This window comes from Polypterus senegalus, chromosome 1 (assembly GCF_016835505.1).
Source record: "Polypterus senegalus isolate Bchr_013 chromosome 1, ASM1683550v1, whole genome shotgun sequence".
Lineage (NCBI taxonomy): Eukaryota > Metazoa > Chordata > Cladistia > Polypteriformes > Polypteridae > Polypterus > Polypterus senegalus.
The window spans coordinates 190,123,038-190,144,906 of NC_053154.1; the positions used below are offsets into that span (position 1 = coordinate 190,123,038).

A 21,869-nucleotide genomic window follows, 5' to 3' on the forward strand; every position below is an offset into this window, starting at 1 on the left:
CTTTTACAATTGCTCTAGGTTTCTCTGTGTAACATTCTTTGCCTTGCCAATTTTCTCTCCTGTGTGGTATTTCTGGAGTCTTCATCAAAGCATTCGTTTCTCTGATTCCTTCTCTCTCCTATGACTACCTATGCTGTCACCCTTATTACCTTCTGCGTTCTCCTCCATTTTTTCTTTTCACCTCTTTCCTGTTCATTCTCTCCCTGTTTATTGTCCAGTGTGACGCTCCATTGCTTCTTGCACTTTTTCAGTCTATTATTATTCCACTTTTTTCTTCTCATTACTTCCTTGTGCACCGGGCCTCTCTCTCACTAACACCTTCACCATGTAGTGATTACAGTTGCAGTTCTTCCTACTCTACAAATTGTTCATGCAGTCTCTAACTAACAGAATAGTTGAATGGTTCTCCATATAGATTTTCTTTTATTAGTGTATTGCCGATAACGTGTGTTTATTGGAGCACAAAGCAAGGAATACAAAGAAGTACTGCAGGATTTTACTTCTATTGCGGTCCATGCCTGTGTATGTTCTTCTATTTGTGTCCAGGTTCTTATCGACTGTATATTTGCCGCCCAGTAATAAAACTGGAAGTTAGGTAGAGCCATGCCGCCTTCTGCCTTTTGTCTTTGTAGGGTCGCTCTTTTGATGCGTGGATGTTTAGAATTCCAAATAAATGAGGTTATTGTTGAATCTAATTGCTTAAAGAACGATTTATTAATGTATATTGGTATGTTTTGAAATAAAAAGGAGCTTAGGAAGAATATTCATCTTAACAGTGTTAATTCTTCCAGCTAGTGTGAGATGAAGGGTTGACCATCTATGCAAGTCTTGTTTAATTTTTTCCATACAGAGCACGAAATTTTTTGATAAAGAGCTTTATGTTTACTTGTGATGTTTACCCCGAGGTATTTAAACTGTTCTGCAATGATAAAAGGAAGGGTGTCTAATCTAATATTATATGCTTGCGAATTCACCGGAAAGAGTACACTTTTATTCAGATTAATTCTGAGACCAGAGAGCTTTTGAAATTCTGTGAGTGCTGCTAAGACTGCAGGCACAGAATTTTCTGGTCCGATATATACTCCTCAAATGACATTGATGAGTGAGAGGAGTGATGAGCATCAGTGAGTGTCATCAGTTTGGTTCAATATTCCAATGTATGTTTCCAGATAAATCCTGTTGTAGGCAAAATATGTTCTTTTAATCACTAGATAATTTCTGATAGTAAACTGATCAAGTAAAATTTAATTTCTTCTACTGTGCTGTGAATATATACCTTCTGCTATCTGATGATATTATTCACTCACTACTTTTGCCTCAAGATTACTTATCACCATTAGCAAGTCACATATTTTTAACTGCTACATGCAGTCTCTAACTAACAGAATAGTTGAATCTCCATATAGATTTTCTTTAGTAGATGCATGGTTATTATAGTTATATTTCTGAACTTCCTTCTTAATTGAACTCCACATATCCTTTCATTTACTGCTTTAAAGTGTAATAAACCTTTCTTCATCTTATTCAGCATAATAAAAACATATTAGCATAATAAAAAACCTAAATTGTTCATTTCTCCTCTTTGGCCTGCTATAAAACAATGAATATTCTTATTTATTTACATCTTCCTAGCCAAAGCAGCACTTCATTGGACACTTTTCTCATTTTGCCAGGTCACTGCATTGTTTGAAACTTTCAAATCTCTTACCAAAATAATCCGAAACATTTGGCAGTTGTCTAACATGGTGGTTTTTTAAGGTGGTGTTCAGTTCTTTGGTACCCTGGAGGACTTTGGATTTTCTGTTTGAATTTACTCTCTTGGCTGAAGGTTTTGAGTTTTAGGGCAGCAAAAATTAGCTTTCATTCTCCTCCATCTGCTACTTATGAGGAAGTACCATACCATGAATGCTGGGGGTAGGATGCAGTTCAGCTGGTCAGTCCTCAACATTTATAGCGAGTGTCTATTGGCACAGACACACCTTACTGAGACCATTAACCACTAACTGGTTCCACTTTTGTTGCCATGCTAAATTAAATAAGTTTATCAAATATACATTATGTCATAAGTTCATCATTGTTAGTATGTTTTAAAGCTTAACGTTTAGCTGAGGTTGTGAATGCGGTTGGTATGAGATAGAGATAGAGATAGAGACTTTATTAATCCCAAGTATTAATCCTAGTAACCTGGATTATCTCCATATTTAATGCACCTTCTCAATCAAAAATTTATATCAATGTTAAAGGTTTACAAAACGACCACACTTCCATTCATTGTCTCTTTCTCAACTTGGTTATTGCCTTTCATTTGTTTAAACAGAATACTATTTCTAATGTTTTGTTGAATATTGATGCTAGAATATCACATATTCATTTTGGTTTTTGACTGATTAAAATAAAGTATAAATTATCTACCCTTGGCCTTAGTGTGATGGAGTGATACTTAAACAAACATTGTCCTGAATCTTGCACACTCTATACTTACTTACTTTTATGAAGATGTCTTCAAGTGATGGGCCAGGCAAAGATGGAGAACAAAGAGAATGCCACCCAGAACAAGGATACCAAGATCAACTACTGGGGCCAAGTGTAGAGACTAGGGTTGTTAGTGAATATATTTTGTGAACTTATTGTATGTAAAAATATTAGTACATTTATGTATTACTAAATATAGAGTATACATTTAGTAACTTAAAATAAGTACACTTTAAAAAAAGAATAGATACGTTAGATATCACTTTCAAACTTTCAAATTATGATAGAGTTTTCTTTCTCAGTATGTAATTCTTTTAATATTCATAGAGAAATGTAATATACATAAATGAATATGTTTATTTTTATTGTTTAGTGAGGTATTTAATATTAAAGTAAACTGTTTTTTCTCATTTGAAGTTCTTTTCAACATTGTAATTGTATTATAACATTTAATTACTGATTACTAGATTTAAATAACTTCATTTCAATGAATCATTTTTTGATAATTCTGTTGTCTAAATCAGTGGCTTAAATCATGTTAATGGCATAAGTATGGCTTAACAAGGGTTGCGGGGAACTTTGTAGAAGACTGACAACAACATAGGTGAGCTAAAGCATATTACTTAAAGATAAATTTAACCAAACATTTCTAATGCATGGAGATACTTGCTAACACGAATTTTCTAATTTGGAACCATATTACACCTCTTGCAGCTGTTTTTATATTTCTAATACATTTATTAGTGTACAATATTATCAGCTTCTTCCTGCCAATAGTTTAATCATGTTTAGTTGTTACAGTATTTGTAGTAGGAGCATACCTGGCTGAAAACAAAAGGATTATGGTCATTTAAGATTTAGGTGTTAGCCACTCAATAAATTAAAATTAAACATTTACTACAAGATGAACATACAGTGGGCGGCACGGTGGCGCAGTGGTAGTGCTGCTGCCTTGCAGTTAAGAGACCTGGGTTTGCTTCCCGGGTCCTCCCTGCGTGGAGTTTGCATGTTCTCCCCGTGTCTGCGTGGGTTTCCTCCGGACGCTCCGGTTTCCTCCCACAGTCCAAAGACATGCTGGTTAGGTGGATTGGCGATTCTAAATTGGCCCTAGTGTGTGGGTGCGTTTGTGTGTGTGTCCTGTGGTGGGTTGGCACCCTGCCCAGGATTGGCTCCTGCCTTGTGCCCTGTGTTGGCTGGGATTAGCTTCAGCAGACCCCCGTGACCCTGTGTTCGGATTCAGTGGGTTGGAAAATGAATGGATGAACATACAGTTCACTTAAATGCGTTGTTGCTTTTCTCCCACTATACTTTTAGAAATCTACAATAAAATAACTTTACATTTACATAAACTTCAGGAAGAAGACTATTATAGTTATACAGCAGCAGCTAGAGACTCCATACATTATTAACAATTCTTTTTTACTTGGTTCACATTCAAGATAACATTTTGAGCACTGATTTTTTGTGCCACCTGCTCCATTGGTTGTTCACCATGAAGCAGCTGTCTGAAAACCGTATTTAGAAAAAAATATGAGAAACACAAACAAAAAACGGATGGCTACTAATCCATAATAATCTATAAGATATTTACCATAAGATAAACATTTCCATATCTGTAAATAGAATATGCAGTCCACTAAGATCCTTAATAACTGAGCCTAAAAGATGCACAAATTTCTGCAAAATCTCATCAAGACAAAATAGCATCAGAAAGTTTGCTTTGTGTTGATGTTTTTATCCCAGAACAGTAAAATATACACTGGTAGGGATTTCTAAAGAATTATATTGAGAGCAACAACAAGACATCTGTTTAAAAAACATGTTCTATTAAGTCCAGGAATTTGCTTCTATTCAAGAAAGTGAATAAAAAAATAAAATGAAAAATAAACAGCATCCAAAGGATCTCCCTGCTGCTGCCTACACCACTGCGAATGTAAAACAGCATCAGAAAAGGCTGCACTGCTGCCACCTTATGGCTATCCCCCAATGTTAGATGCTGCTACAGAAATATCATTACATTTATGCCAAGAAGTACTCTGATAGCCAATGCTTCTTTTCAATGTTTTTCCTAATCTCATCTTTATTCTTCACATCTATGATTCATTTATATTTCCCATGCACTCATTTGGAGTCAGTTTATTTGTCATTCTCCAGTTTTCATTCCAACAAATAGTATTTTTCTTTTGTTTGCAAAATAAAAGCCTGTTTCAGCAGTGAAAGAACATCCTGGATGCTTAGGCTGTATTGTGAAGATAAGTGGTTTCATCATCAGGTTTCTAGCCTTCTGCAATTTTCTTTTGGGCAAGTTTAGCCTATAAAATAAACTAAAATGTGTTCTGAAATTCCCATAATTTTTCAGCTTCTTCTTGCAATGTTCATGTTCAATAGCACATGTTCAATTTTAATTATTTATACCTTGCTGAGGCATTTTAAAGTTTCTGTATTTATTTTGGAGCAGAGGTTACTTTGAATAATGTGATGCTATTCAAAGTACTTGTGGCTACTGTACAAATCAAATATCCATCAGCTTTATCAATTTTCTTTGTGGCTCCTACAGTAGCTGTACTGAGTCAATCATTGGAAATATTTTTATTAGGGATTTCCTTGGCAGATGCACTATCAGCTTGTTACCAGCTAATGGCACAGTAGTTTGTCATATCATGTCAATTTCTAACTCACTTATTCCAGACCAGGGTTACTGGAAGGACTGGAGCCTACCCTAGCTGGCATAATACAGAACACAGGAACAAACCCTGGCCAGCATGCCAGTCCATCACAGGGCAAACATATGCACACACCTGACACACGGCAGTTCACCTAACCTGCATGTTTTTCAAAAGAAACCCACTTAGACATGGGGAGAACTCCATGCAGGGGCAACCTGAGACATAAACCCTTGTCTCGTTATGGTGAGGTAGCACCGCTTCCATGGTGTCACCATGCATAGAGTCGCTTACTTATTAATGTCTCAAAGGCATAATACATAACATTCACTATCTGCACCAACTAAAAATCAAATGTTTTCATTGGTTCCATCCATTGCATAATGAAACACATTAAGGTGAAAATATCTGACTGTATCCATGCATATTTAAAAACAAGTGAACCTGGAAGAAACACCACTTGGGTAATCATAAATATCATCTTAGTATTAACGTTTCTAATATTTTTTATTACAGCCTGTCTAGTTTTGATGCATGGGAATTACACTACAGTAAATGTGAACTAGAAGTAGCAAATTAATAGTTGGTCTGGTGTTTTTACAGATTACTGAACTGGTGACAGCCTAGGCTGACTGACTAATGCTTTTGTAACATTTTGAGTCAATGAACATTATTAAATAAAATGACACATCTGATGTTAAAAAAAACAGCTAGTTAAAGTAACTTAATTAATCATACTTTAGTATAACAGTTCCGCAGTTGTCTGATGGCATTTGGCAGCTCTTCTTTGTGATCTGAAGTCCATGTCTAGTTTTCTGTGCATCACAAAACAGGTGCTGTGCTGTACATTTTTGTGAATTTCAAATCAGAGTCATGTAGATGAAAAGAGAAGAGAATCCAAAATTGTCAAGCTAATGAGTCGATGATCAATCACTAACCAACAGCAGCACACTTTGATGTTGTATATCTCATGAAATTTCCTTTTCTGTCTTGGCTAGGTAAAGTGTATTAAAAAAATTAGGATTGACTTGAGGAAATGTCTCTATAAACATTATGATCCATTCATCAGTTTGAGATGTTTAGAATCTTCAGTGAGCAGCTTTCACCTTTCATTTGTTTTTCCATAATATTTTTTAGCTGTAAAACAGAATATTACAGTTTAAGCTTTAAATTATTATGCCCAATAAGTAGAAGACTTTCATGAATTATAAGGGTTTTAAAATTTAAATTGTGATCATGCATTAACAGAATATAAACTTATTGCACAATATGTATTCTGGAGTTTTTTTTACCAATTATTTATTGAATAGTTGCAATAAAGAAAATAAAACAATTGTATGTAACATTTTTAGCTAAATCCATAGCATGACAAGGACCCCACCACCCATCCTGAGATGAAAGCCACTGAACCAGTAGTAGCATTAGTGAGTGGCAGACATCCAGGATGTAAAGAACTGAACAGCAGTAGACGAGCCCTCAATAGTTTTCATAGATGCTTTTTTAGCACAAGATGCAGATAACTCCATATGTAAACTGTAAACTTTATATACACAGTTATCATAAGTAACAGTGTCAGGGATTTCCAGCTTGAAGTAAGGATAAGTTTATTGGCAAGAGTGCCTAAGCACATACTCGTAAGGTTCGGTTGGTAAATGGTGGGATGCAGGGAGGTAAGATCTGAAAGGATTCGAGTGTCAGGCAATACCGTAATATCAGTGTACAGGAAAGAAGACCAGAAACAAGATACAAAGTCCAAAGGGAAAAAAGGGAGGGCAGAGCCTGAACATGTGGAGAAAAGTGCCAGGGACAACCATTGTGCAAAAGTGACAAAGACTATCATGTTCCCATCAGATAGTCTTTTCATGGAGTAGGGTAAAGTCTGTGAACTAACTTTGAGTTTGTTCATAATTAGGATTTCTGGAATAGCATTTTACACTATGGCATATGGTAACCCAGGCAGGGAGAAGTAAAGGAAGGAGAGAGGTCTCTGAGCCAAGCAAATTAGGGGGAGAGGTTTATAAGCAGAGTTACATAATACAGTATAGAGACATGGTCCTTAGAAATGAAGAGTGAGATAAGGAGTGAAGAGGATGAGCAGGCAGAGAAGAGAAAAGAAAGATACCTTGTGTTCTTAGCACTGAAACAATCTGTAAATAAAGGGAAAAAAGATGAGGAAGGAAGAAGAAAAATGAGACATGAATGACAGGAGCCTAGTATTATTAAATAGGTCACTAAGTTTAGTAATTCCTGCACTCTGCCAAGCAGGTTAAACAAATGGGTGACCACTGATGTTAAGGGCATTGTTACAAAAACTAAGGGTGCAAGTATGCCATTTCACTGCTGCATTAATATGTCTCCCTGCATGATGCCAATACCAAATATGGAGGGCAACTTTTAGGACTTATGTTTCAGAGGAACAAAGAGTGCCCCCGCTAGATAATGAGGAGTAACAATGGAGAATTTGATATGCAACTGTGATGGAGGAGGGGAGAGAAGGGATAGCTAGGACCAGATAGGAGAAAGGATGAAGCACCAGTGGTAGTACTCCATATCAGAGTCATACCCCCCACCACTCTACCCCGATCCTCCCAACATATATAAAACCTACTGTGAATTAATGTATGTTTAACATAGGGTCTTTTCCATTCTATAATAACTTGTAAATAAATGATCTAACTTCCAACCAATAATTGAAATGCAGTGAAAGGGGAATCATAGAGGTCATAAAATTAAAATGAAGGGCCACATTCATTTCAATCCCAGTAAGATGGGATTGAAAGGATATTCAGGAGTTTTGAAGGGAGGTTTAGGTTAGAAAGACACATAGAAATGGAGCAAAATGGAAGAGCATGAGGGAGCAATTAGACACATGCCTCAATGTTTCACTGTGGTTTTAATGTTTAGTTATGCCTTTTACCAGTCTTTCTGAAAGGGCCAATACATTTTTGTGCCATTAGCTCAGTAGGAATATTTTAGGCTTAAAGACTGCACTCTTTGCCTCTTGATTTGCCCTTTATTGTCTAATAAATAGCTTTCTGTATTTAATCTGGCAGTAACTTTTGAATAGTACTATGCTGGCCAGTTTTGTTTAGTTCATAATATATTGCCTTCAATCCTTCTAAGAAATAATCACAAACTTAAGAAATACTGTATATAATACTCAATGTGACACTTAACAAAAGAAAAAGGAAAACAGTTTATTTATAGCTGCATGTCAAGAAATAAAAGAATTCATCTGACATATCGAATAAGAAAAAACATTTTATAGAAACATCAAGAGCCCTAACAAAATGCTAGAATGTGGTTAATATGAAAGTAGACACTACCTTTTCTATATCCTTAAAATATGAGAAAGTACTTATAAAGTTGTAGCCTTTTACAGCCTAGCTACTCATCTTAGTCCTTGGATTTAAGTTTTTGTTCCAACAAATTCTTAACATTAATTGGACCTTTGATTTAGTTACATATGCTATTATTTGTCGGTTTCTAACCTAATTGTTTCAAACCAGAAATGCACAACAGGGATGTTTTGTTTTTAAAGGCATTTAACAAGTACAGCAAGACTAATATATACCAATCTCTCTTTTAAAGATTTGGATGTTTTAATTGCTTTAAAGTCTTTTTTTAATCAGTTGTATGCTAATAATCATAAAAGCAGGAATGATAATGAAGTAACTGCTTGTGTCACAGGCACCAGTGTCTGCTCCTTATAAGCCTGCACTTTTTGAAGCAATTAATACTGCTTCAACAAATACTTTTCAAAAAAGTGGAACTGGAAAATAATAACACAAACAAAACAAAAAAAAGAGTGCTTTGTAAATTCTGTTCAACCTGTGAAGCACAGGAACAACACATTATTTGATGTTTTATGTTGTGAATCAAAATTTTTTTTAAACATATACAGTATTTATGTCAGATCTGAAGACTCCAACACACTTAAAAAAATTTGTGCAAGTCAAGTGTTTACCACAGTGTCACATTACATACTAAGCATTTGGGCACTGGAGTCAAGCAAAGCAGAACTTTCCCCTATTCATCTGTTATGCATGTCTTCAGCTGCTCAATTGTGTGTGCCCTTCATTTCCATATTTTCTGATTGTGATTGAAAATGCAGTGATGTTCTTGGAAAAGACAGAGCCTTGATGGCAGCATATTTTTTCTCCAAAATTTCTGCATATCTTTCTGCATCAATGGGTTGTATCACACTCCCATATCTTGATAGGCATTGGCTTTTGGACCTTATGCTGATAACAGCTAGGAGTCTCCTTTTCCTGTTTGGCCTGAAGAACTCGATGTCTGTTTTTCCCAAAAACTATTTGAAACATTGACTTGTTGGACCACAAAACAAGATTCCACTATGCTACTTTCCATCTCGAATGAGACCAAGCCCAGAGAAGTGACAATGTATGGTTTCTGTTTTGCACAGTAATGCAACTGCAATAGTTGTTGACTGACCAAGTTTTACAAAAGTATTCCTGAGCCCATTTCATGATATCGATTATAACTGCATGTTGATTTTTAAGACTATGTCATCCATAGGCTAAGAGATCACTCACATTCAGAAGGGGGTTTCAGCCTTGCCTTTTATAAACTGAAATCTAACCAGATTCCTTGAATCTTTCATTCATTTTGTTCAATGTCAAAGGTAAAATGCCCAAAATCCTACTGAATTTTTTGAGGGGTTGAGTTGTTTTCAAAGTGCTGGATTATTGGCTGATGCATCTGTTGGCAAACTGGTGAGCCTCAACCCATCCTTTCCTTTTTTGGCAGCACCTCATATACTGTTATACGATTGTCACCCGTTTCACATCACTTTGTTATTTCAACTTGTCACATTGATATTAGTCCTAAATTACCCCATCACAACTTTTTTGGAATGTATTGCAGGCATCAATTTCAGAAAAAAACATATCTTTAGAAAAATACAGTTGATTATGTAAAATGTTAGATACCTTGTCTTTATACTCTTATACTCCTTTTGTTTGAATACAAGTCAAAATACATTTATTAATCACTCCATTTTGTTTTTATGAACATTTTCCAGGCTGACTCAATGTTTTTTGGATTTGGGTTGTAATTAAACTCCTAATTAGTTGGTATTTTCACTTAGCAGACAGAAAGACAACTTAATGTGAAATTTGTATTTTTGATAGACTCTGGTTTAAAGAAATTTTTAATATTCTTCTTTTTTCACTTTTTATGGTTGTTGAAATCTAAATGCTATCAAAATAATAGCAAACAGAAAAGAGAAAATTTAAGCATTAAATGCTAAAGAGAAGCCGCTAGCACTAGATGGAAAAAGCACTTGCAACTGTATGGAGCTGCTGTTTTTAGAGGTTCTCCAACTGTATATGATGTAATGCCAGCTCATTCTTCTGGTAATTTATCCCTGGCTGATATGTGTTGTCTGGCGCCATTGCAATAGCAATGTGCGTGCAGCTGACTGCTCTGATTACATTTGGAAAACCGGATGTTGCTGTGAATTGTTCTTTGATGTATCATAGTTCAACCATAGTGTAAGGAAATCTTATCTATCTGGATGACAATGGGATAATACCATGCTTTACAGTTACTCGGTGATGTCTGTGAAATACCCGATCGGTCAGTAAGTTCACCTTGAAAAGTTCTTGTGTTTAAAAACCTAAGCATGGACAAAACTTGCAAAGAAGCAAGTAAGCCACAAATCCTCAAAGTCTGCCATAAAGCTGGTAGCAGTTGAACACTCAGCTTCAAGAGGATAGTTCTTGGAAATCGAAATTGATTTAGAAGCCAGTTGTAATCATCTGTAAATAAGCGCTCTCTTCTAATTCTTCCATTTGCAATGTCTTCTAGTAATGCTAAAACAGCTATGGTTGTTGGAACACTTTGACCATTCCATGAACCATTATATTGTTACAGAATGATTACAATCAAGTAAATTAAATTTATAAACAATATGCAACTAATTTCAGTGCATTTGATAAATCCTGCATGATTGATGTGAATATGAAAAAGAAGAGTAAATGACACAGAAACAGTAGCACTGCTTTGACACTGGGTGCCGCCAATTTGCAAAATTGCGTACACAAGATAGGGGGCTACTGTGTAAATGTGTGTGGCTTTACGGCATGTTTCATTTTTATACATCTGAAAGTGTGCGAGAAAACAGGAGTATATAACTTTTTTGTGCGTATGCACTGTTTAAATGAGGCCTTAGGACTTCACTGGTCTGCTTAGAAATAAGCTTCACAGTCTCAAAAATGAAGGCTTCAAGGCCTGCAAAAGACCAAAATGAGGCTCAGGCTTAAAATGCTAAAAAATACTGTTAAATGTTCAAACATGCCATTTAAGGGAGATAACAGGTAATTTCTATCTTAAACAGAACACACAATAAATGTTAGGAATTCAAAGGATTTAATAATTAACAGAAGAAGAAGAAAAATGGCTAGACACAGGGAAAAAGTGCGAAAATAAGACAAAAACCAATTGCATAAAAAGATAACGCAAGGCTAACAAATCCAATCCTAATTCCAACTCAGAGTCCACAAACAAAGCAAGAATCCACAATAACCTGAAAATTTTAAAAGTATACTTATAGTGATGAATTTGACTCTACCAACCACAACTATCAACTTTTAGGAACAAAGCCTGTTTCCACTGTATCCCTCAAGGGCCTGGGTTTAACACCACTGCTTTATATAAAGGAGGAATACTAGAAAATACTTTTACGGGTATAAATACAGCTGTATGTATGGATTTATGGAGCTGGAGCACAGACTTTCTTAGGATCATATATGAATTTGAATTTGCATCCTTGTCTTGTCAAATCCAGCTATTTAGGCACTACTTATAAAAGTTAAATATATGCATACAAATGTGTATTAATTTCAAACATTTTTACATGGTGAATATAAAAACTTTATCATATAAATGAATCCACAGAACATACCACAAACAGTGTACAAAGAAAAATAATGAGAATGTTAAGTAGAATGTACTTATTTCCTCAAAAATGTTTACAACTAATCTCAAATGCACTTTTTTCCGGAATTTTAAGTTTTGTAATTTGTCTCCTACTTTCCACATTTTACTCTAGATAAATGGTATCATCAAAACACATTTGATGTGTATATGTGACTCTCTTTATAGATTTATAGTTTTATTTCTTTACAGATATTTGTGTACTAATCTGGTCCACAGGATCACCTTAGGGCCAGGGTGTCCAGTAGTTATTGTAAGTATAAATGCAAGCCTGGGGCTTCTAGTGCTAATGCCTCAGTAGAGAACTGATGCCAACAGATGGTACAGTATATATAGGCCTTATTTTACACTGAAGGCACTAAACACATAATTACAGGAAAACTGAGCAAAACAAAATTACAACATAAAAAAAAAATGCTACAAAACAACATCAGGCATAATTTAGTCTCCAAAGAAACATAGCTGTTAATGTAATCAATAGAATTAAAAATGTATTCCCTAAACCTGAATTTTAAATATAAAGCAACATTGTTTTTATCCATGGTTTTGAAAAAATCTAGGAATAACATCAAACCTTCATCTTCAAACATTCATCTTGGATTGCCATTGGCTAATGATTTATAAAGTACCTTTGTAAGTCTGTTTGAATGGATATGATTGAAAATGCTATAATCTGTATATATAACTGTCATTGGTCTCCAGTTTTTACTAATGTTCTGATTTCTGATAGATGTAGGGTTTAAATTAGTTCATTTATGTCACATTGTGACTGTTAGCATATCTTTAAAGGTACCATTAGTGAAAGTATAGAATGCCAGTTCCTTCCAATCTGACCTGAATAATAGGGGGAATTCAATTGTAAGATTGTCTTTCCCAGGAGGAATTCTTCATGATGATGTTTTAATGGCACTTTTTCCATTGATATTTCAAGCTTACATAGCTAAGTAACATGTTATATAATCGAATAATACGTGATTCAATTGTTTGAAAAAACATATTACAATGTGCCAATAAATACCCTATAAACCTGTAAACGTGGAACTTGGAGTTTATCAGTTTAATATAATCATTACTTACATGCCGTACTACTTGGATTATAGTTTCATTATCCAAAAATCCAGAAGGAAGAAGAGACATTTTAATTTGAAGATGGAGTATTTGGCTATCTGAGTAGGAAAAAAAAAAAACAAAACAGTATGACGTTAAAAAAATCTAATTGAAAAAAAAATCACTACAGAAATTCATAATCGTCAAGACGACGTCAGGTGGAAAAATGCAACATGAGAAACAGACTAGGGTTATCGCAATATAAATGCTTTTGGAGTGAGGCGAGATAAAAGCTGTATGGCTACTCAATCAACCAGATCAGGTGTCAGGAAGCAAAAACTGCATGTTTCAAGAATATTACATGAAAATCTTTAAATTTTTTGTTGTGTTTTCCTTAACACAAAGAACCAGAAGTAGCTTAGTTCCATACAAGCATGGGTACTATAAATAGGATGTCCAGTGTTAAAAGCACAGGTGGCTGAATGATTTGTAAGAATCATAAAGCTTCATATTTCACTGGGCTGGATCAAGTTTGAATTTGATAAATACCTACATTTGCTATATAGCTTTAAACACAGGCTTTAAATATCTTACATAATACAAATATAACAGAAAACATTTGAACATTGTACCCAATGCTGCTGGATAGTTTGTGAATTCTTAATGTAATTATTTAAATGTTACATTTTTGTACAACAAAATGTGACTTTACTCAAACCACAGGGCGCACATTACCAGTTTAGAGGAAGCAATTAACCTAATATGCAAATCTTTGGGAATGTGGGAAACCAGAGATATGTGATGGGAAGAACATATCATCTCTATCTACACCTTAAATATACTAGGAAAAGAACCAAGGTGTTTGAAGCTGTCATGCTGTATCACTCTGCAATCCTGTCTAATGCTTTGTACCTCTAAATTACTCTGAATCAGGCATGATGGTCATAAAGCAAGGTATGTAAGATCAAAGAGACAAAAACCGTGTCATTCTTAGGATTTCAAGCCCCGTCACTCTGTGAGGATTGTTAATTAAATATTTTCCAGTTTCAAAGTGTTTGAGTAATTGGCTACATGAAAGTCACCACCATAATGACCTTTTAGGTCAGCATGTTTAAATTACACCAATAGGTGCAAGCTTGGGTTTTGGCTGTTGCAGTGGCTTAGTGTGTTGCACTAGTCTGGATCCACAGAGATGTTCAGAATCACACTGTGGTTATAAGCATGGTAACCATTCTTAGACTTTTTATATTTTGTAGTCAACAATTGATCTATTTCTCACATTTTAGTACTGTAGAATTTCATTGTGGTACATGGCAGTATTTTGGCTTTGACATTCCTAGAGGTTTATATTCTCCTACTTTATCATTGGCTGCAGTTTTTGTTCTCCTTTTCCCTTTAGCCATATGACCATAGAATAAGCTATGTAATCAAACAATGACCTTTATCATTACAAGAGGCTTACAAATACCTGAATAAAACTGTAATTTATGTTCAGCTCCTCCAAGTATCTTCCTATTTTTACATTGTGTTACTTTCTGTAAATTTCTGTTACTACCTGCATTTGTAAAGCACTTTAAACTACACTTTCGTATTCAAATATCCTATGTAAATAAATGTTATTATTGTTTCAGTTTGGGTTAAAGCATGGGGTGAAAAATGTAGACATACTCTTATGGGTGGCCAGACAATTCCCCACATCAGTCAATTCCCCACATTCCCAACTCCCCACAATTACGTAAGTTGAATTCTATTATTTTTGAATCTTTCTTAAAACATGCTAAAACGTAACATTTTTGATTTTTATCTTTTTTTAAATTACCAAAATTTGTAATTTGTGCCAGTGGAGGATGTCAGAGGCCTGTTCAATGACTTGATAGCAGAGTTCCCTGATGAAGACAACTACAATGACCTTCTTGCCTACTTTGAATCAACCTACATTACTGGAGTAAGAGGCAGAGATGCAGTGTTTCCCATTAGAATCTGGAATCACTTTGAAGCTGCTGCTACTGGCCTACCAAGAACAACAAACTGCTGTGAAGGATACCACAATTCACTGAGAGCCCTGTTTCACTGCAGTCATCCAGGTGTGTGGGATCTTCTGGAAGGTCTGAAGAAGGACATGGCCATCCACAGCAAGACATTGGCTGATGCAGATGATGGCAGACCACAGCCAAAAAGGAAGAAGTATGAGACCCTAAATAGCAAAGTAATTGAGGCTGTCCAAGGGTATGCCAATCAACAGGATAAGATTAAGTATTTGAGAAAATTGGCCAACATGCAGTTTCCAAAGTAACCTTTGTGTTTAGTAGTTTCTGTGTACTTTAGTCATTCTTGTCAATTATTAATAGTTTTTGTACTGTACATTTAGTTTAATGATTTTTCTTTTATTAGATAAACCTGTACAGTGGAATTATTAGCAAATGGAATAGGACCTTATCTAATTCATTATTTTGTACCAAGCATATTTTGTATTAAACTCATTTGTTCATTTGTGTATATCAGTTACTTGTATTTTGTAATCAGTAATGCATTTCAATAAATTGTCATGAAATAAAACTTTTGGAGATTAATTACTACTATTTGCATTTTAGAATTCCTTCATTATATTATTAATTCAGTGCACTCCATATTATCCCAATGTGGGGAGTTGTGGAAGTGGGGAATTGCAATGTGGGAATTGCAATGTGGGGAATTGTGATGTGGGAATTGTAATTGTGGGGAGTTGGGAATGTGGGGAATTATGAAATTAGCAGAGGTGAATAATCATCAGTTGCTTCCAAAGCAGCAGGAATGTTCCTTTAACTTAGATGGCAAATGTGCTAAATGATTCAAGTATTTGTTGCAAAGAAAACAATGTTTTAGTCTATATAGACATCACAATTGTATACTTTCCTGTAAAATTCAACTGAAAAAAATGCAAGAAAGTGTGCATGCATTAGAATGCTTACATTTTAGAGCCTTTAGGACCTCAGTTTTTCAATGGAGACACACCTGAAAGAACAAGTCCAAGTGCAATTTTAACAAAGGCTACTGCATGTGCCACTTGTTACTTACGTTCTGAGTTGGTGCTGGCCTCAGGTTCCAGTAGTTCTGTTTTCTCAATTCCTAAACTGCTTGACATGACTGCCGTTTCTGAAGAGTCTGTTTGGGTCTTGGGAGTGCCATCCTCTGTGCTTTGCCCCTTGTCTTCCTTTTCTGTTGAGGCCTTTGTGAAGGATGAGGGTGGCATTCTAGAGGATACATTTCCAAAGGTCAAATCCAGCCAAGGGGTGGAGCTGCCATTGGTCTGTGAGGAGTGGAGAGCTTGTGCCTCAGTTGCAGTACTAAGAAATGCTCTAGTTGTATGCGACTTGGCAATGCTTACTGAATTTGTGTAAATTGTGGTGACTGTCACAGGTTCTTTACTTAGATTTGTCTGCATTGCTTGTGATGTGCTGTTTGGTTCAAACTGTACATCTCTGATGTCAGAGGGTAATTCCACATTAGATACTGGGGTGGAGGAAGAAGGGTTGTCTTTTTGTGTACCCACGGCATTAGTAGATGAAACTTTTGTGGTTTTATTTGCTGGAAGTGGTTGTCTATCTCTGTTGTGCGTAGTAATGTGCTCTGGTACAATTTCTCCCTTTGGCAGAATAGAGGTTGGTTTTCTCAATGTTGTGACAAGCAGACTCATTGAAGAAGAGAGCTCAGAAGTTAGAAGATGATGTTTTGAAATTGCCATTGTGTTTTCTGATTTTACCATTCCATTGTTGGTGTCTATTATGCTGGTATGTGAGAAGGCATAGTCTGTAGTTTTTGACTCCTGCATTGAGTATAATGCTACTGACAGAGTTGATCTGATCACAGATGGTCTTTGTGTGGGCTCTAGGGCCAACAGTTTGTGCTTAAAGAAAGAAGAGACTGCAAGACCTGAACTCTGATTTGTTGTCAGGATTTTGGAATCATCTATAGTTTGCTGAGCTAGAGTAAAAAATTCTGTGCCCATTGTCACTTGTATGTCTCTCTGTTTTGAGATGTTCATCATAACTGATTCTCCTAGGTTTGTCTTATTGACATCATTGTTTGAAGGCAAAGAGGAGAAAAAGCTGAAGTCAGCAGTATTTTGCACTCTGCCTGGCATATTGACTGATGCTTGAGCGGGCAAAGATGACAATGTAGGCTTTGAGGATGTCAAAACAGGATATGGAGATGTAGTAAACTGCAGCTCAGTGTTTGTGATAGTTGACAAAATATTTGGAGATGGACTTACAGAAAGCTGAGCAGATAGCAGTTTTCTATTGGTAGTGGTTAGTTGATTGCTTGGAGTTGGGGTTATAAACCACTTAGTAGGAACTCTGCTTGTGAAAGCAATGTCTGAAGATGGTATGGAACTCATTATAGGATCTATTGTGGGCAATATAGTGTCTGAAGATGATTCAGATGACAATGGTGTATTTGTAGTGCTCAAAACAAAATCAGCATATGGAATTATAGAAATCTGCTGTGAATGATTAGTTGTCAAAGTTGAGTCTGGAGATGTAGTTGACCACATTGGTGAATTTAATGTGGTTGACAGAGATTCTGGGGATGAAACTGCTGTAGGCTGTGGTGTCATATTGGTTATGAAAGAAGAGTCTGGAGATGTTCTTGACAGCACAGATACATTTTCTGTGGTAGACATGGTGTATGGAGATGATTCAGAACTTGGTATCTCATTTGTAGTGATCAGTGCAAGGTCTGGAGATGGAGTTACGGAAACCTGTGATATAATTTTGGCTGTAAAGACATATTCTGGAGAAGTTATAGAAACTGGTAATGGGGTCGTTTTAACCGATATGGGGCCTGAAGACATCACAGGAGGTAATGCTGTATTTACAGTGGTGAGCTTATTGTTTGGAGAATGAGTTACTGAAAGCTGTGGTGAAAGCTTAGTTCTGAAAGGAAAATCTGGATCTGTAATAGAGTGCAGAAGTGATTTTGTGGTAGTCAGTGAGATATCTGCAGATTTGACAAACAATTGTGGAGAACTGTTTGTGGCCAATACTGAAATTTCAGGTGATCCTAGTGTAATAGAAGTTAATGACGATGTTACAGATAATTGTGTATTTTCAATGGCAGAAAGCTGTGGTGAAGTTTTAGTGGTCAATGTAGAGTCTACAGATGGCAATTGACTTAATATTACAGGGTCTGAAGATTTTACCGAGTTCAGTATTGTATGTTGAATCAATGATGCAGGTTTTTGAAATGTTGTATAGTGCAGTGCTAGATTTGTGGAGGCCAACACCTGGTTTTGAGTTTCCATGGTTTGTTGATCAAGATCAGTATTGATCCATACAGGTTCTGGTGATGACATAGATTGTAGTAATGAATTTGTTGTTGTCAATATGGGACCTGGAACATCTGTGGACTGTAATTCTGAATTTTGTGCAGGCAAAATGGGGTCTGGAGGCACTGTAGATGACTGTGGTGAACTTTTCATTATCAGTGCAGTTACTTGTGATGTAATAGATACTAAATCTGTTGAATTTGAGTGCAGAGATGATACAGACTGCTGTTGCTGTGTTGTTGTCAGACCTGTCTCTGATGTTGGTACAGAGTGAATCAATTTATTTGCAGTTGCTGACATAGGGTTTGGGGTGGATAGATGTAGCACAGGTGAACTCTCAGTGTTCAGAGAAAGATATTGAGATGTTGAATATTTACTGGTCAATGCAGCTATGGACTGCATTTCTGGATTTTCAAAGGTTGGTGCTTCAGTCTGTGGTGCTAAATTGGTTAATTCATGGTCTGGAGGCATTACTGACCACTGTTGTGATTTTTTAGTGGGCAGTGTAGAAACAGGATGTGTCATTGATAAGTTGTGGACTGGAGAAATTATTGGCATATCCATTGAACCTGACATTAATGCAGGGTCAACAGATGGAATTGGTGGTTTTGTAGTGGTCAGTGCAGAGTTTAGAGTGGTTAAAAGCTCCAAATAAGGATTTGATTTGGTTGTCACAGATTCTGAATGAGATACAGATATCAGTGATGGATTCTTAGTTGCCAGTAGATTAAATTCAGAAGTTATAGTTGGTTGTGGATGTGTAATTGTGAGTAAAACGTCTGTCAATGTTGTAGATTGTGGCGAATGATTTAATTTGGTTGGTACAGAGTCTTGCTGAGTTATAAATAGCGGTGATGAGTGTGATGTAGCAGTCATTATAGGGACTGAAGATGTTCTAGACTGAAATAGTTGACTGGTAGAGGAAAATGCAAGGTCTGTGGGCATCTGTGGTGATTGTTGAATTTTAGTGGACAGTGTAGAACCTGGGGGTGTTATAGATAGTAGTGCAGGAAATGGAGATGTTTTCGTCATGTGTGGATTAGAAGTGATCAGTTTTGGGACTGGTAGTGTAATAGACAGCACTGAAGAATTTTTGGTAGTCAATCGTTGGTCTTTGGAATTTGTAGACTGTAGTTGCAAATTTGTACTGGGTACAGTGGGGTCTGATGATGATATGGTCAGCAATTGTTGAATTGCAGTAGTCAATGCATACTTTGGAGTGAACATGATCTGAAAATTTTTATCTGTCTTCGTCAACACATTATCTAGAGATGCTTTAGACAGTGATACATTCATTGTGACTGATTCTTGAGAAATGGATTGCATGTTCAGTTGAGTATTGATGGCGGCTAATGTTGAGTCTTGAGGAGTAATAGAAAGACCATTTGCCATGGTCATTAATGGACTTTGAAAGATTGTGGATATTGTGGGGGGATCAGTGGTGGACATTGTGGGCTCAGATGATAAAACGGATGAATGTTTATTAGTAGTGGTCAACAGGGGATGTGGAGACTTTAAAGATAGTGGTGATGTACATGTGGTAATGAATGCAAAGTCTGTAGATGTTGAATGGGTCATTGCTACTTTTATGCTGTTAGGAACAGAATTTGACAGATTTGGTGATTTTGTATGAGTAAACACAAGACTTGAATGTGAAGCAGTAGGAACAAGATTGGAATCTGTAGATTTTGAGGATGCCTCATTCAGTAATTCTGGTTGGGTATTTGAAGACAGGTGAACTGCATCCAGTTTTTTACTTGTAAACACAGAGAACGGTGCACTGGTCAATACAGAATCTACATTTGTTCCAAGTGGCCAAGCTGGACTGTCACTCATTGCCACAGATTCAGAATAGGTTGGGGTTAGCTGGGGTGGTTCTGTACTGGTTGGCAGAATTTTTGAAAATGTAAAAAATGTGGTAGCTGGTTTTGTAAAGACAGAAGACTCTGAACCTGTTGTTGAACTGCTAAATGGGGTGGATTCCACTGAAGTTAAATCTGAATGTGCATTGGATGTTGAAGATAGTAGTGGTGCATGTTTACTGGATGATATGGGCTGTGAAGGGGATGACACAGATTTTGAAAATCCTGGTGGTGATAAAGATGGATTTATATTTGTAGGAACAGAATCTGGCTGTGTTGAATGTAGCAGACCAGAATTTGTACTGGTAAACTTTGCTTCCAAAGGCAAAAAAGTTGGCACTGTTGATTTTGTACTGGAAAAAAATGATTCTAAGGATGTCACTGCTATTGAATTTTTGCTGCTAGAAACAATTTCTGTTTGCTTTGCAAATGCGGAGGCTGGTTTTGTACTTGTAGAAGCATCTCCAAAAGCTGTTGCTGGAGGTGTTGTTAGCTGTGTGCTAGATGATATAACTTCTGAAGGGACTGCAGACGGTTGTGATGATTTTGTAATAATGAGTGACACATAAGGTGATGTTTTGCTTGGAGATGTACTTTTTGCTGCAAAACATAGTATAAAAAAAACATATGAGTCGAAATTCTTTCAATTGCATATATAAATGGATGACTTACCTACAATAATTTAAGAAAATGACATTCAATATGTTGCAAAACAAACCTGGCAATATTATTTTCAAATATTTTTTCAAAAAATGAATGTGATTTAACTTTTAAAAATTTAATGGTTACTGTAAACTGAGCTGTTTTTTAGTCCCAGTCTTCTTTTATTATAACAAAAGGATTTACTGTGCTTTTATGCATAAAAAGATAAAGGTTCCACTCCCAGTGTAATGACTTTAAAAAGTATGTGGAATAACATGTTTGACTACTCCACTTATGCATCAAATTTGTAAAGACCAGCTGAGAATAAATGCGGTACTGTTGAATACTGCATATGTGTACGTGTCTGCATGTGCCAGTGTCTGGAAATGACAATTTAATGGAGCAGAACAGGACAGAGCTGGCAGCACATACTGTCTCTCCTGGACATTCTCCAATCTGTTTGATGAATCATACAGCACATTGGCAGCCTCATCTCACCAATCTATTTTCTTCAACTTTCATATATTAACATTTAAGGTAAAAAGCAAACAAACAAAAAAAAAAGACATGGTAAGGTCTGTATTATAATTTGATGTAAAATTCAGTAGCTATGTATGTTTATGTTTTTCTATGTATGAACAAAAAGAGGATTCATAAAACAAGCTGCATTCTATGTAGTAGGACACTGCCCCATTTAAATGTACAGTGCATCCAGAAAGTATTCACAGTGCATCACTTTTTCCACCTATCCTTGGCCAGTTTCGCCCATTCCTCTTTGCAGCACCTCTCAATCTCCATCAGGTTGGATGGGAAGCGTCGGGTGCACAGCCATTTTAAGATCTCTCCAGAGATGTTCAATCAGATTCAAGTCTGGGCTCTGGCTGGGCCACTCAAGGACATTCACAGAGTTGTCCTGAT

General features: G+C 36.1%; 1 protein-coding gene across 1 annotated transcript in view; it reads right to left on the bottom strand.

Annotated features, from left to right (window-relative positions):
- Positions 1-3,663: 3,663 nt before the first annotated feature.
- LOC120536990 (mucin-5AC-like) overlaps positions 3,664-21,869 on the bottom strand; it is a 37,049-nt gene continuing 18,843 nt past the window's right edge. The window contains exons 3-5 of the mRNA XM_039765582.1: positions 16,197-20,909; positions 13,173-13,261; positions 3,664-6,272 (exon numbers count right to left, since the gene is read on the bottom strand). Coding sequence (XP_039621516.1) covers positions 6,201-6,272; positions 13,173-13,261; positions 16,197-20,909 — 4,874 coding nt within the window. The 3' untranslated portion in view covers positions 3,664-6,200. The remainder of the gene's footprint in view (positions 6,273-13,172; positions 13,262-16,196; positions 20,910-21,869) is intronic.